Source organism: Zonotrichia leucophrys, chromosome 1, assembly GCF_028769735.1.
Source record: "Zonotrichia leucophrys gambelii isolate GWCS_2022_RI chromosome 1, RI_Zleu_2.0, whole genome shotgun sequence".
Lineage (NCBI taxonomy): Eukaryota > Metazoa > Chordata > Aves > Passeriformes > Passerellidae > Zonotrichia > Zonotrichia leucophrys.
Genome location: NC_088169.1, coordinates 35737914 through 35753529, shown reverse-complemented (window position 1 = coordinate 35753529; position 15616 = coordinate 35737914). Strand labels below are relative to the sequence as shown.

At 39.2% G+C, this 15616-nt stretch overlaps 1 protein-coding gene across 1 annotated transcript in view; it reads right to left on the bottom strand.

Moving 5' to 3' along the window:
• Positions 1-1789: 1789 nt before the first annotated feature.
• The window catches only part of CD99 (CD99 molecule (Xg blood group)), a 28749-nt gene continuing 14922 nt past the window's right edge, over positions 1790-15616 (bottom strand). Inside the window, exons 3-12 of the mRNA XM_064735209.1 lie at positions 13227-13265; positions 12866-12916; positions 12364-12396; positions 11414-11455; positions 11233-11265; positions 9783-9857; positions 8295-8336; positions 7680-7790; positions 6832-6888; positions 1790-3682 (exon numbers count right to left, since the gene is read on the bottom strand). Coding sequence (XP_064591279.1) covers positions 3657-3682; positions 6832-6888; positions 7680-7790; positions 8295-8336; positions 9783-9857; positions 11233-11265; positions 11414-11455; positions 12364-12396; positions 12866-12916; positions 13227-13265 — 509 coding nt within the window. The 3' untranslated portion in view covers positions 1790-3656. The remainder of the gene's footprint in view (positions 3683-6831; positions 6889-7679; positions 7791-8294; positions 8337-9782; positions 9858-11232; positions 11266-11413; positions 11456-12363; positions 12397-12865; positions 12917-13226; positions 13266-15616) is intronic.

Sequence of the window (15616 nt, the reverse complement as noted above, 5' to 3'; positions counted from 1 at the left end):
TCACAAGCAGATGGAGGAACATGTATTTTATTCTTGTGGTTATTAAATTTACTCCAAATACAGAGATTTAGGAAAACTGTGGGTTTTCTCCATTTAAGTCCTCTTCCCATTCCTAATAATCTGTTCACTTCCTTTTAAATGTGTCTTTGTATCTGTGTAACAGAAAAGAGCAAAAAGGAACATTTTCAAGTTCCCTCTCAAGTGAAAAACACACATAGAACACGTGGTTGAGATTGTGGCCTAAAGTGAAAAAAAAAATCCAACACAGAAAAGCAGCATTGAAAGTGTAATTCAGCCCAAGATATACTGAAAACTGTGCACTAAAATGTTTTCCTTGGCATTCAAAGTTTGGCATAGATACTGAAATATGCACCAATAAGAGCTACAGCAAAAAGCTGCCAAATGTTATGATTAAGATTTGCTTGTTTTCATTTGCACAATCCAGTGAATTCATTTGGATAACTTTGAATAAGTATTTGAAATGAACATTGCATTTGAAAACCATCAAAAACATTGCATTTGAAAACCACTTTTCAATCAGTCTTTTCCACCAATAGGATGAATAATCTGCCACTGCAGCTACCTTGTAGAAGCTACAGTGATATATTATTCTACAATAAGAACCTGCTTGGATTATTTTTTCTCCTACTACTGATGGTAACCCCTCCTCATCCTCAAAGGAGGTGGACTAGAGTAAGAAATGGAAGGCAAGAGGGTGTACCACAGGACTGGGACAGGGCTCTTTGCTGCCAGCCATTTTAACTCAGCTTGATCACGGAGGTACCTTACAGGCATCAAGCTGCAGTTTGGACTCAGAAAGGGCAGTATTTTTTTCATTCCTTTGTACAGTCTGACTGAAACCTGTGTAGAAACTACGTTAATTCCTACATCTGAAAGTCAGTGGGAGCTCGTTAGGCCATGATGGGCATCAGCTGATCTGTGGGATGTGACTGCAAAACCACTTCAGTAGAGTGGTCAATAATGGTTATCTGATGATTCCTTTCCCAATGTGTGGGAGAAATAATGAATTGGAATATTTAGCTCTGAAATGTAATGGAAGTTAAGCAAGAAACAAGATCAAATTTTCTGTGGGTAGTGAGGCAAACAGCAATGCAACAATTAATACCCCAGTAACTGCAAGTGAACTGCTGTTTTATCCACAGGTAAGTAACAGAAACCCATAAACTGGCACATTCTCACAAGACAGCAGACTGAAATTACAAGTCTTCTGTTTAACCTTTATATCCAGGTGGCAGCAGCTAGTCTTTCTTCTTTCTTCCACAACTCCAGACTGTGGAACCACAACTGGACAAATCAGTAAGTTGGAAAAATCAGTAAATTTGTTACTTTTTAGGCACTTGGCAATCCCTGCTTTGCCTTTTCATTCTCATGATCCTCTCACATCAGCAGGTGAGAAAACACACGGACCTGCAAAAGTGTCTATTGCTTCAGGATCTGATAATTGGATGAGGAAAAGTGAACGCTGTTAAGTTTGTCCATACTAAGACAACTAAGTGCATCTTTTCAGCATCTTTTCTGAGTTTCCAAATATTTTTCTTCAAAAGCCATGCCTGTCCTTCACACACAGATGTCTTCTCTACACTTCACACAGGTAAGCAGCATAAAGCTTTGCTGCTTCTGGCCAACTTCATTCCAAAATAATTAAAACATCTCTAGGAAATAAACCTGAGCTGCTGATGGTAAACAAACTATTTAAAGGGTCCTTCCCTAGGTGAGTGAGCACCAAGTTTTTTTATTTTCAGAAGTACTGAGGAGAAGAACACACAAACCTTTTTTTTTAAATTTATTTTTAGAAAAATCACAATGTTGATAGGACTTAGTAAGTAACTTTTGGGTTCACAAAAGCTGAAAACAGATTCAACAGTCTTGGTTAGCTAAAAGCTAGTCTGAGCTCCTCCTGTCATTTTATCCCTAACAAACAGTTATTTTTGTTTATTCAACACTTGGCATAGATATATCTGTTTATTCATGTAGGCAAGCAGTACATTTCTTTGTATTTACATAAATCAAATGCTAATGTAGGAATCACTTTTGCACACTCAAACACACTTAAAAGCTTTAGCACTTTTATAGTAAAAGCAGACATAGGGCAAAAAGAGACTTACAAATTAATTCCATAAGAAAATACTAAAATTTTTGTAAAGCTTTGTTGCAAGCTAAGAAACATGTACAAGAAATTCTCAAATGAATTATCCTTGGCATACATTCACGTCTGAATGTACAGATATATTTACAGGTTTAATATCCAAATTCATTAATTTCTAAGTTCTAAAATATTCCAAGAAATGCCATCTTCCTGTAGAACTTTGTCAGGTGGCTGAAGCCCAATAATAAGACACAAATGGTAAAACTGCATGAAAATTTAAAGCAACTAGAATGAAAGCCAACACAACTGGTCAGACCACTCCTTCCTGACAGAACTAGTTATTATTCCAAATTTAGTCCTTTATCTGCTATGAGTTGTAGTTTTCTGTGTTTCCACAGATCCTTGAAACCTTCCTGTTGCTTTCAAGAGCCACAGCACTGGTCACAAGTGCTTTCAGAGGAGGATGCAACCACATGTGATCACCCTAGGGGAATCCTTCCTGAGTCCAAAAGCACTTCTCACATGTTTGCTATTTCTACTGTTCAGTGGATGCCTGTGGAGTGAGACTGGGTTGTTCTGGTCACTCTTGCTGTTTGTAGTTTGGAACTGTGGCACTGATTCTGTCCTTTATACATGTATGATAAGCCTTCTGAATTCAACACTACCTTTACTTAAGCTTTTGGCTATAGGAGTCTGAAAATGTTAATCTCCACTCCCAATTTCTTCATCCACAACTTTTTAGACCATGCCAAACATCAATGTCACCAGAAATACAAAGTCCAATTATGTTTCTAATCTGCAAAACAGGCTTTTCCACAACTGACCAGCTCAGTATTTGCCAAGCAGCAAGAGCCAGAAAGGATGAAGGCTTGGAGTGCATTAACTTTGGGTTTTCTCAATCTGTACCAGACAGATGCAACGAAAAAAAATCTAACAAAACAAAACAGAATTTTTGTCTCCTGAATGCTCAAGCGCAAGCAGCTCTTCCCTGGCAGCTGGCCCAGGCAGCCACACAGATTGGATCAGCAGCACCCACACCCAGATCCACCATCCATCCACAGTGAGCTGTTTGCTTTCAGGTGCCCACAACATACACCAAGCTGGTTTGTTGGTCCACTCACTGAGTTCAGGTTATTTAAAAAAATGTTTGTATTGCCTGAGAGCAATAACATAACAGAAACCGTAATTGCATATTGGTTTTGGAGAGGTAAGGAAAAGTTAAATACACTGAATGCACTTAAGACACACCTATTTGTCAGAGGAGTCAAGGAAAGAATGTAAAGGCACAACATACTTCTACACTCCTGTCATTAAGGCCATGTATTGGTGTGCAACGATGCTTCACAGGGCTAACCACACAAAAGTACTCAGGTCTAAGTCACAGTCCCAGAGGTGTTTCACACAAGTTTCATGTTTTCTCATGAAACTTCAGGCTCTGCTGTTTGCTATGCTTTTTTTGTTTCCTTTTCTTTTTTCTTTTCTTTTTTTGACAGAATACAGGTTGTTTATCCAGTTCCAAAGATCTGTTCTTCACCACTCTTCCCTTAACTTAGTTCTCCAGAAGTGTGCGCTGAACTGAAAAGTGAAAACCAATTCAAGATTAGTGCACCGAGTTAGCATGCAATGTAAGTTATATATTATTATGTAACAGTTTATGCAGTCAACAACACTCAACAGATGTTTGATACCCTGTGATAAATTTAGGAAAGCAGAGCCTTGATTCTATGAAGCCAACAGGCTGCATAGCAAGGAATATTACACCCAGATTTCTTACACAAATAATCACATCCTACTACATACCGGGAAGCTATCTACACTTGCATTGTAACCCAGCATTCAGGTCAGGCTGGCAGGTCCTGCAGATGCAAACAGGCTGCTCATACAAAAAGTAAGCTACTGAAAGTAAGCTCCTAGGTTCAGGAAGTCAAAGATAGGTTTACACAAGATTTTAAAAACACAGAGAGCAGATCTATTCTGCTATGCCATTTGACCTGGCTTAATGAGAGACTGCTTCTAACTGGAAGCCATGGAGGCACATCTATTACCAGAACCAGACCTAACATGTGCTGACTCCCAGAACTCAGGTCAGGAGCAGCACCCTGATGACCATTGCTGCCCAGTCCCTTAGCTCAACACATGACCATGCTTGTCTGCAAAATATAACAGAGGTATGAAATATGGGACATAATATGACATCAGTATTAGATTAGATTAGGTAGAAGCAACCTTATTTGACAACATCCCAAGTGTGACTTTGCTGGTTAAAATAAGAGATGCATCATCTGATGCATTTCACTTTTGAGTTCTGGTGAATCTTGGCCACAAATTTAGCATAACCCAACTACAGCTCATATTTTAACTGCCTTTGGTAGAGGAGTTTGAATGATGCTACTTGCTTCCCTAATGCATAGCTGAATTGAGGATACCTGAGTCTCTTCAGTGCTTACAGCCAGTCACAAGAAAATGTTTTGTACTTGAGAGTTTTATATATTTAACAGCTTAAAGTGTTTATAAAGAAGATAATGAACCAGGTGGAAGTTTATAACAAACTCATGAAATACCCAAGAGAAATAAGGCATAATTATTTTTCAATTATAAAAAAACCCAGAAACAGTTCTGCAGGTTTAAGATTAAACTCACAGAAGAATATACTGCAAATATATATCTTGCTTTGAGATTTTAATACTCAGTACTTCAAAACCAATGAACTTCAGCATGAGCTGCTGAAGTTATGGTGCTTCTTCCTTCGTTGACCAGGCACAAGGCCAAGTTTTCCCCTATACCATTTCCTCCAGCTCTGTCCATGGATTCCTGGAGCTTATCACCTGCTCCATCATCCAAATTTTCTAAACTACCATATGTGGAAGGGTGAGGTTCTCAGTGTTTGCTGCTTTAAATGAGATCCTTCCACAGCTCTCACCTGTTGTGTTGTGTCTGTATAAGTTGGACTGTTCTGTTTCCCCCTATCATGTAATGGTTCTGCCCTGGTTCTCCCTTCTCTCCCTTGTGCTGCCAGTTATCCCAACTCCTCCCCAGATGCCTTGGAGATTAATGTATCCCTTCTCAAATCCCTCCCCAGTGTCCTGTCCATCACTCAGTGCTCCCACCCTTCTCTCTAGAACTCTCTAGAATCTTCCAGCTAGAGTGTCAAGTGACTGGCTCAGGGGCCAGGCCCCACCCTCAAGTTATCCCAATTGGTGTTCTCCCTAAATCAATCTGTTGTATCCCACTCCCCTCTGAAACCCTATTTGTCCAAGGACTGACTCCTCCCCTGTTTCCCTCCCTCCTTATAAGCTGTTGCAACCTCCCCATCTTTCTCTTTGGCTGTCGGTTCTCCTAGGATCAATAAGCCTCCATTCACCACAGCTGGAGAGTGTGCTCTTATTTCTGCTGACTGTAGCCATAAACCCAGCCACGTCCTACCACAAGGTAACGCTGCTGTCATAGCACAGAGTGTTTGCCTTAGGTGCTGTCCCGAACCATGGAGATCGGGATAGTGTTCCCCTACTGCTAGCGGTGCTGGATAGCTAGCTGGGACGTACGAGAAGGACCATCCTTCTCCAGCTGGACTGCTTCATAACATGCTAGTGAGTTCAGTCCTCCTTGTTTCCAGTGTAGTTTCATCATTGTCCAAATATCATAAAGTTTTTACTATACATTCTTGCAGTGTTCTGTGTCAGTTTATAATTAGAAAACATTTCAGATTCTAATCAGAAAAAATATGCACTAATAAGCTTCCAACTGCAGTTATACATCACACTGATGGAGCAAGCTTGTGTTTTCACAATTGCCTCTAATGATACTTTTGCAGAGAAAACTCAATTCTTCACTTTCTCTAAGCTGCTCCATTTCAATGCACTCTCAAGGCAATAAACACATCTGTTAAATGAAAAACTCGAAAAAAGTGGCAATGAATGCTTGATTCAGTTTTAAGTTTGTCATCATGGTAAAACCATAGAATCAGAGAATCATTTATATTGGAAAAGACCTTTTAGATCATCCACTTTAACTCCTACCCCAAGACTGCCAAGTCCACCACTAAACCTTGTCCCTATGTGCCACATCTATATATCATTTAAATACCTCCATGGATGACAACTCTTGTGCTTTCCTGAAGAGTTTCTGAGCAGCCTGTTCCAATGCTTGACAAACCTCTCCATGAAGAAATTTTTCCAGATATCCAATCTAAGCTTCCTCTGGCAAAGTTTGAGGCCATTTCCTCTTGTCCTATCACTTGTTACCTGGGAGAAGTGACTGAGACACACCCAGCTACAACCTCCTTTCAGGTGGTTCTAGAGAGTGAAAAGATGACCCCCGAGCCGCCTTTTCTCCAGGCTAAACATCTCTAACTCCCCCAGTTACTCCACACAGCCCTTCCCCAGATCCACTGCCCTTCTCTGGACTTGCTGCAGCACCTCAGTGTCCTTCCTGAAGTGAAGGGCTCAGAACTGGACACAGCACTCAAGCTGTGGCCTCACCAGAGCCAAGTACGAGGGGACAATCACAGCCCTGGTCCTGGTGGCCACACTATTGCTGATACAGCCCAGCATGGCACTGGCCTTCCTGGCTACCTAGGCACACTGTCAGCTCATATTCTGCCAAAATTGTTAATTGTTTCTTTTTTAACAGAACAGCATAATTCATCTTCTCCAGTATGGTCAATAAAGTGCATTTTATGGGATCCCCAGCAAAGAGCTGATCTTCCATCTAGATTCTTGTCTTACCAGGTGGCTCAGATTGTGCTCCCCTGTGGCTATCCATATTCACATTCTCTTCATCTGCTGGGAAAAAAACCAGATATTTAGCATTCAAATTCCCTTATATTTGAGGTTCTTGATAAATAGAGATAACTTGAGAGAAGAAGCAGCAGTGAACAAAAAGGGCTGACAGTAGTTGAGTTGCCCTGTTTTGTCAACACATTAATTTTAACATACATGGTAGAGATCTATTTTGGTTTCCAAATTTACCAAGCTACAAAACAGCAGTGCCTGGCTGAATGACTGCTCTATCCCTTCACTAAACAGTCAGAAAGACTGAAACAGACAAAACCAAAGCTTCTGCCCATCCTATCACCCACAGTACTCCCAAAGTTTTCTTATCCAAATTATATCTTATTTAGGTAGAAAGGAAGCAAGCAGTATATCACTGCAGATTAATCTGGGGATGAATACTGGGGTAAGCTGTCATAAAACTAATAAGTGGGCAAGCATCTTGTGAAGACACAAAGCCAAAATTTACAAAATTAGAAAGTACCAAGTATTTTTCAACATGAAAAATCTCTAATCCTAACCTTCACTTGATTCTCCTTAAAAAGTATTTTTTGCAGTCTCTTCTGCTCAATTTTAGCCAGAAGTGCTTTTAGTTAGGAAATGTAAAGCTTTGAGTCTTCCTAGGTTTTGGGCAAAGAATTTGTCAGTCTTAGATGACTAGTAGGAAAGGTTACTCCCTGTGAACATAAATTCACTTGGGTATTACAACTACTTTATGCATAGGATCAATTCATAGTTCATATATAAATACAAAAATGCCTCTCTCTAGACAGTAGGAACCCAAACTAATTTGGAACTCTTACCACTTTGCTTGAAACAGAGTTTCTTCTTCTGGTAAGCAATGAAACTACCTACTGATGCAACTACAGTAGCACCCACAGCACTTATAATTCCAGCTAATACTCCCTGAGAACCTGAAAAAAACAGAGATGTTTATAAACATTTTTCAGAGCTGAAAGCCACATCAGAATATTGCCTCAAAGTAAACACTTCCAAAAAACGTTAAACTGAAATTACATAAAATTGTAATAATCAACTCTGTGCACAATGAAAAGTGAATCCTCTCATTTTATAACCATTGATTTCTTAGCAATGCCTATTGTTAAAGAACTTAAGCATGCCTGTTTTAAGTTCCACTAATTAAAAAAGCAACCCTTTCATTTCCGCATCTACTCTGTATGCATGCAGTCACTGCACCAGCATCTTGGAGACCTTAACACTTGGGAATCCTTTGTAACATAGAAATGTTAAAGGACTATGGAAGCAGAGCTTAAAAGAATTACAGATTGCACAAAAGCTTTTTAATTGTAACCCACTCCCAGCATTGACCATTCTAGCAGAAGATTAGCAATCAGAAACCCCAAGAAAACAAGCTTCATACATCTAAACACATCATACACACACACTCATGCATTTACCTTCGCTTTCTTGGTCACTATTTGGAGTTGGACCCTTCCGTTCTGTAAAAATAAATGGAGAGTTTACATTTTATATGTCTAAAAAACACTTATATCATAATTGACAAACATTTTGTCAATTAATTATCCAAAAATACAAGCCATCTATTATATCCATACAGTGTTAAACTGGCACTGAAACTTTCTGTTTTCAAAGCATGGCTCAGAGCAGTGCCAACTCCAGCCCTGAGTGCTCAGCACTTCTACAAAATGAGCTAATAACATTTGTGAAATCTAGTTTAATAAGCCTGTGCACCACCACAGAGAACTCATATAATTTCAGAGCAACATTCAGCTGTATTTCCACAGAACCATCTTTTCCTAAAATCCCAGCCTCATCAACCTTTGCAATTCTCTTCACAAGCAAGCCAGAAGTTCTATAAATGCTAACTCTAAATTTGTCACTGTGCAACTTGTACCACTGAGGCAGGAACCTGTGCAGATGAAACCACCACACAAGTCTCCACAGATGTTTCTTGCCCCTTCCAATTTTCAAGTACTGCCCCAAAGGCACCTTGGAAGTAGGAAGCTACCCGAAACAGTGGCATCAGTAGTCTCCACCTAGGATAGCTGTCAGAGAAGTCGAGTAACCACTAGCATATCCCAAACCCCCATCAAGATACTTAAAACCAATTCTGACTTGGAAATACTAAAATTGCAGTAAAGCAGTAATTTTAGGCATAGCAAATGACCAAAAAAAGTGTGGCAAGCTATGAAATGGTTTTATACTGTTCAGAGTATAGAATCATGTGGTGGTGAAGGGACCTTAGTGATCACCAAGCTTCAACTCCTCTGCCATGGGCAGGGACACCTTCCACTAAACCAGGCTGCTCAGAGCTCCATCCAGTCTAGTCTTGAACACTTCCAGGGATGGAGCATCTACAACTTCTCACTTTCTCACCTGCCTCACTACCACCACAGCAAAGAAGTGAAGGCTAAGCATCACTTGGAAGTGCAAATGTCAGTCCATCCTGTGGGACAAAGGAAATCTTTGAGAACATAAGGTGGACCCTCTTCTGGCCCATTCCTAGGCTTCCTACCTACAATAACTAAAAGAAACTAAGAGTATGTCATAAAAGATCAAAAATAGCATTTGGATGACCTTAAAAACTACATTAATGGTCAATTTTGAAGTAAGCAGTGCATTCACATTTCAGTTTTAGAAGCCGTATTTCTTAGCATAACAGTAAAAAATCACTGAAAATGTTTGCTCTAGATAAGTTTTACCCCTGAAGTATTTGGGGCTTTTTTTTCTGGCACAGACAGAACACATTACTTTTGAACTCAAAAATATGCTCTTCAGTTTCAGATACCAGAACCAAATGCATTACAAATTAGAGCTAACCAGCTCTAACCAGGTCTCTAATTGTCTAACCAGCTTGTGAGCAGGCTTTAGTCAAAAGCTCAGGTAGGCACAGAAACAACAGGAAGCACAACCTGCTATCTTACCATTGCTGCCACTGCCATCACTTCCTCCTTCTCTTGGTAAACCGCCATCCAATAGATCTAAATCATCAAATTTGTCTATAAAATAATGCAGATAACATTACCATGTTTTAAGTTCAGTGAATAAGATACATCAAGGCATATAATAACATGGAAATTTTCTCAAGACCATTCAACTGAAATTGTGGTGGCTTTAGGCTCAGCACTAGAGTCAGAGCATTTAACCTTTTAAAAAGACCTCACTATGTCAAGTCCCTTCAGCCCAGCACTACAGAGTCTGACAGCAGCACTCCTCTCTCTGGACTTCCTGAACAACTGAGAGAAGTCATTGTCCAAGAGCAGGTAGTACTGCACCAATCAGGTTAAGCAGGCATGGAGCCTCATAAGGTGCTTAACTCTAAAAGCCCAAATCTCACTGTCCTGTGAAAGCAAAGAAACAATGTGGACAGAAAAAGGCCATTAACTTTCAAGGTTGCAACTGTGAATGATTCTTCAGAGCTGAGTCTCTAAGTCTCAAACAGTCCAAGTGTAATTCCCTTCTCTGATTTACTGCAGGACATTGGAGTAGTCCCTCTTCATTTCCCTATGAACCCTACCTCATGGAGCCTTCCTGTCTCCCTCATGGCACCTTCTCCTCCTTCCCAATGCTGCCAAATGAATATTTAGTTTACACAGTGCAAATCAGTTTTTTCAGGCAGAAAAACTAAAACTAGTTGGGTGCCAAAAGCACTGTACTGAGGCATGCAAGAATCAAATCCAAGTTATCTACTGCACATCAGGTGAAAGAACAAGAACTGAGGCTTGCATTCCAGGGCTCTTTACCACCATGTGTGTGAATAATGGCATCATCACACCTGCATCCTTCTGCATCTGGTTTTTTTTTTTTTTTTCTGGGTTAGGCAAAGATAGGGAGGACCTCTAAAGCAGAACATGCAGGAAAGGACATGTATTTAAAGCCTGTCTTTCAAACACAAAGAGTTGTATTTCTTAATGGGGTCTTTAAATAAAACAAAACAAACAAAAAAAAAGGCAACCCTTTAACTTAGAGCTTTCCCTTTAATTTAGATCCTTTAAGAATAAAGATCACAGGCAGCTGCTACTTAATTTTGAGCATGACTAGAAGGGATTCAGTTTGTAGAGAAGAAAGAACTCAATGCAATACATGAATGCTTAACCACAGGCAGCCAAGTACAGCATTGCCCCAAGCGCACACACACACACACTCCTATCCTGCCTCTTCCCCACATCATCCTGTTTTTAAGTGAAAGTGACTCAACAGGTTTGTTTTGGAATTTCAAGACTGGTGCAAAGCTTATTTGCAAGACAACTTTTTCTCAATCTTCAGTGTTTGATGTATGCCACACCTGACATTCATAGCAGCTAATTAACAAGGATCAATTACTGGAAGTGTAACTGCGACAGTAAAACCAAGAGTTTGTGCTAGAAGCCTTACCAGATTCTTTAGGTTGATCTTTCTTGGGGTTATCTTAAAACAGAAGAGAGATTTAGGAGAAAAAAAAAAGAAAATGTTAAAAGAACAAAACCAGACTATAACACAGTTATGTTCAAAGGGACTAGGAGAGATTAACAAATACTCTTTTACTGTTCAGAAATTCCTGTTAGATCAGTCTTACCAGTCTCTCTAGGATTTGCAGGAGGTTGTGGCTTGGGATCACCTGTAGACAAATAAGAGTTAGAATAAATTGAGCAAAATTACTAGTGTGAAGAAACCAAAAGCAGAGCATGGAGTGACCTTGAAAGATGATCTGACCTAAAATATTGTATCAAAACTTCCCCATGTAATTTTCTTTTCATTAGCTAATGCTGTATTACTTTGGCTATTTTAGCTAAATACTGTGTTTTAATGCCAATAAGGGTTTTCTTCCTACATTAAGCAGCATGTCAGATCCTTGCTAGGATGGAACATACACAGAAAAACTCAGTAAGTCTTATGCAGCATTTTAGTTTGCACATCTGATTTCAAAGGCTGAGTTTCTTTTAATTATTCTAGCAGGTACAGGTTACTTGGCTGTTTTCTTTTTTAAAATTACCAGGTTTTAATCAAAAATAAAGTCTAGTATCTCACTTGTAAAATAGACAAAGAACAGGGAATATAGGTCCCCACAATGGCATTTCATTTGGCTTGCCACAAAATAAGAAATAAGAGATCTTAGAAATTATCTCTGTACAATTCTGTCACAACCTTCACATTAGAAAAAGTGTTTTCCTTTAAATTATTTATAATAGATTAATGTTCCTTGGGCTACTAAAAATACTTCCTGAAATGGGAGAGATTACTTTGGAATTAACATTTACTTCCATAAGTAATAGTTCATGGAGTCAGTGCCATCTAGTGAAAAAACAGCAATGAAACAAGTAGAAGCTGGCTAAGAAATTATTGAAATTCCTACAGTTTTGGTGATCCAGAACCTTAAGATTAACAAACAAAACTAAGCTGCAGTTACTCTTATCAACAGTCTGCTACCCTAATAAACTCAGTGCCTTATTATACTTAGGTCATAAAGGATAGATAGACATTGCACCAGGCACATTTGAGCAGTATCCAGGAAAACAAAATACTCACCAAAATCAAAAGCATCAGACAAGTCAAAATCATCTACAAAGAAAGAAGGGAAGTTTTAAATGTAATATAAAACATGTACTCTTAGACTACTTTATAAACAAAATGGACCTCACGTTTTCTCCACAAATGAAAGATGTGCTCATTCATCAGTGACTCACAGAAAAGCCCTACAAAGTTACCAGCATTACCTGCCAAGCAACTTGCTGCTTTTGGAGATGATGGGACCTGCCAAGGGCCAGCTCAAGATGAGCAAGCTCCAAACATGTAGATTGAAAGCCCACAGAAGTAATTTTCACAGGGTTTTTTTTGTGAAATCACAAAACATATTTCTGAGAGCAGATTCCAAAATGAAGAAATCCTTTTGCTGTTAGGGGACTGCTTTCTTTTATAGAAATATCACAACCCTGCGTGCCACTAAATTGAAAAATTCAGGATCTCAAACTGGAACATATACTACACTTGATTTTACAGTAAAAGACATTACAAGCCAATTAGATCTCACCTTTATTTGATGATGGTGTCTTCTGAGTTACAAGAGGCTTCTTTGTACTTTCTGTCAGGTATGGTTAGGGAAAAAATAAATACTATTTAACACACAGTTCAGAAGCTACATGAAGGACAAATCTAAGTACATGCCTATACATCAAAATGCACAAGATAAAATTACACAGCAAGACAATTTCACCTCAAAGAGAAATCTTTAAGTCTTCAAAAGACAAATTTGAGTTCTGTGTGGTCAACACCTTGACAAACACATGGCTGAATTGTTCCACTGAGGTTTAAACAAACCATATGGGGCAAAGTTGTCATGCTTGGTCATGCAGTAATATTAAGAAACCAACAGGTGAAAGAAACTTTTTTACCTCCAAAAATTGCATCTTCTAAGGAAAAGTCACCTTGGCCTGTGGACGATAAAAGAAACAGTAAGGACGCTGCTTTTTCTTACTCAAACCCAACATTTAATAAAAAACATGTCTGTGATCAATCTTGAAGTATGCTTTCTGCTTCCTGAGTCAATCTAGAAGAATATTCTGAGTCAGGGTTGAAGACAGACATTCTTCTCTATTTCTCCAGGTCACTATCCATGTGTCTTTTCAGAAAAAAAAAGGGAACCACACTAAAAATTGGCTCTATAGAAATGACCTGAAGGGTTGGAACATGCATTCCTGCAGCCAATAATGCACTTTACTCTTGCCACTGCTACTGCATGTTTCCTTAGTGCCACCCACAGCATATTCTTTCCCACCCTTCTTTCCACTGAACCACAAAATAAGCTGGGGGACAGCTCCAATGCATGAAAGCATACAAGATTCAAGTGTGAAGAAAAGCTTCAGAGCACAAAGGCCATTATGGAAGTTATGTAATGAAGTTAATACCTTGGCATTAAAAATTAGTTTTTATGGGTTTGTATGACTTACCTTTCCGCCTAACTAGGATTAGCAGTATGGAGGTGGTTAAGATATTAGCATGTATGACCTTGAGCACTTTTTCAACTTCCTAAAACACTGCAAAATGCAGCTGGCACCACCATGGGGTTTCCACTACAGGGAGATTAGATTCTACTTTCAGTCATTAGGAAAAGAACACTGTCTCTTGTTGTATTAAATCAGGTGCTAGAGTTACTGCTGCTTACCCAGCCAACTGCAAACACACCAACTCAAGACATAGATGACACAAACTGATTTCACATCACAAATGTGGTGGTGTGATCAACAGCAGAGCCTTGTAAGATAAGTGGATATCTAAAGCAAATGTTTGGGGTGTTTCTGATTTTTCACCATCCCTACTTTCACTGAAGTATGGAAAAAGGCCTGAAAGTAGCTATCAGCCATTCAAGAAAAAGACATCTAAATATACTGCTTCAGCCCCATAAAGCTGGAAGGACCTGATCATAATTTGGTAGTGTAACTCCAAGAGGACAGGCAGAGGAATTTTTTGAAAACATACACTCCCCAAAACACTCCACCAGAGCAGCACCCAGAGGAGGGACCATCAGGAATTGATAACACCATCTGTCTCAAAGTCAAAGGTAAAGCACTAACACAATGAACATCACACTCGTTTGTGTATATTTCAAGAACCCTGTTTCTTTCCAGGCAGATGGAAAAACAAGCACATTCACTCTACTTTACAGAAAGCTGGTGCAGCTGAAATTTTACCTGGAGCAGAAAAGAAGAGTTCCATGAAGAGTTCCCACTGCCAGCATAAAACTCAGACCAGGAACTCAGAATGGCTTCAGCTGCAGTGGTTTCCCTCAAGAGGAGGAAACCTTTGTAAAATGGGTATGCTCAGTGACATTGCTATTTTAAGGGATTTTGCAAATGAACTTCACAGAGAAATAATTTAGGATGAGATTGCTCACTGCCAAGCCCACATAAAAAAATGCTCTGACAGAGGAATAAATAAAATTGAAAGTCAATAAAAGAAAAATATAATCATGCTTTACTGACTGGAATTACTATTCTGAAACCAAAATTCTGCTTTCCAAGCATGCAGCAAGCATATCAGGCTTTTCTTTTTTTTTTGAGAAAAGGTAGCAAAAAATGTCAAAACTTAGGTTATGGAACTCATTACAATAAAAATCTGCCCTCTAATGTGCTGGAAGTGAGCTTTCCCAGCAAACAGAGGTATTTCTCCACTGTTCATGACAAACCTTCCTATGTCTTTAAAGCAGATGCTTTTATAAATGTACTCACTCCACTTTTGGTATGGGTGGGTCCAACTAAAGTAGAAGTTCACTGACTTAGTCTAAAAGGAGAAAAGCTCAGTATGATTCAGCTGGTTCCAGGAAAAAAGAAATTATAAAACAAGAGATAAAGCTAAAGAACAAAAGGTACTATCAGGGTCCAAGAAGGAAAAGCCAGCAAGAATTTGCTGCACTCCCTACAGATTAAGGAACACCCAGAGCAGTTGGGCTTCTGAGCATTTTCTTAGTCTAAACAAGAATACTTACAAATAAAGCAGATATTGTATTGCATATGAAGAACAATATAGCAGGTATTTCTAGCTCCTAGGACCATGAGTAGATTCAAGAATACTTTAGAAGTGTCTACACGATTTTCCTTTCACCTCTGTATCTCAAATACCTGGATCTCAAGAGACAGATCTGTAGCAAAGTACCTGAACCACTCAGACTAGTGTGCACCAGCCATTTCACTTGTAACTGTTCTTATCAGAATCTTCTCAGGGCTCTCTGGAATCCATCAAGGTTTCTAAGACATAAACTGTGTTAAAATAAGAAAAAAGCTAAGAA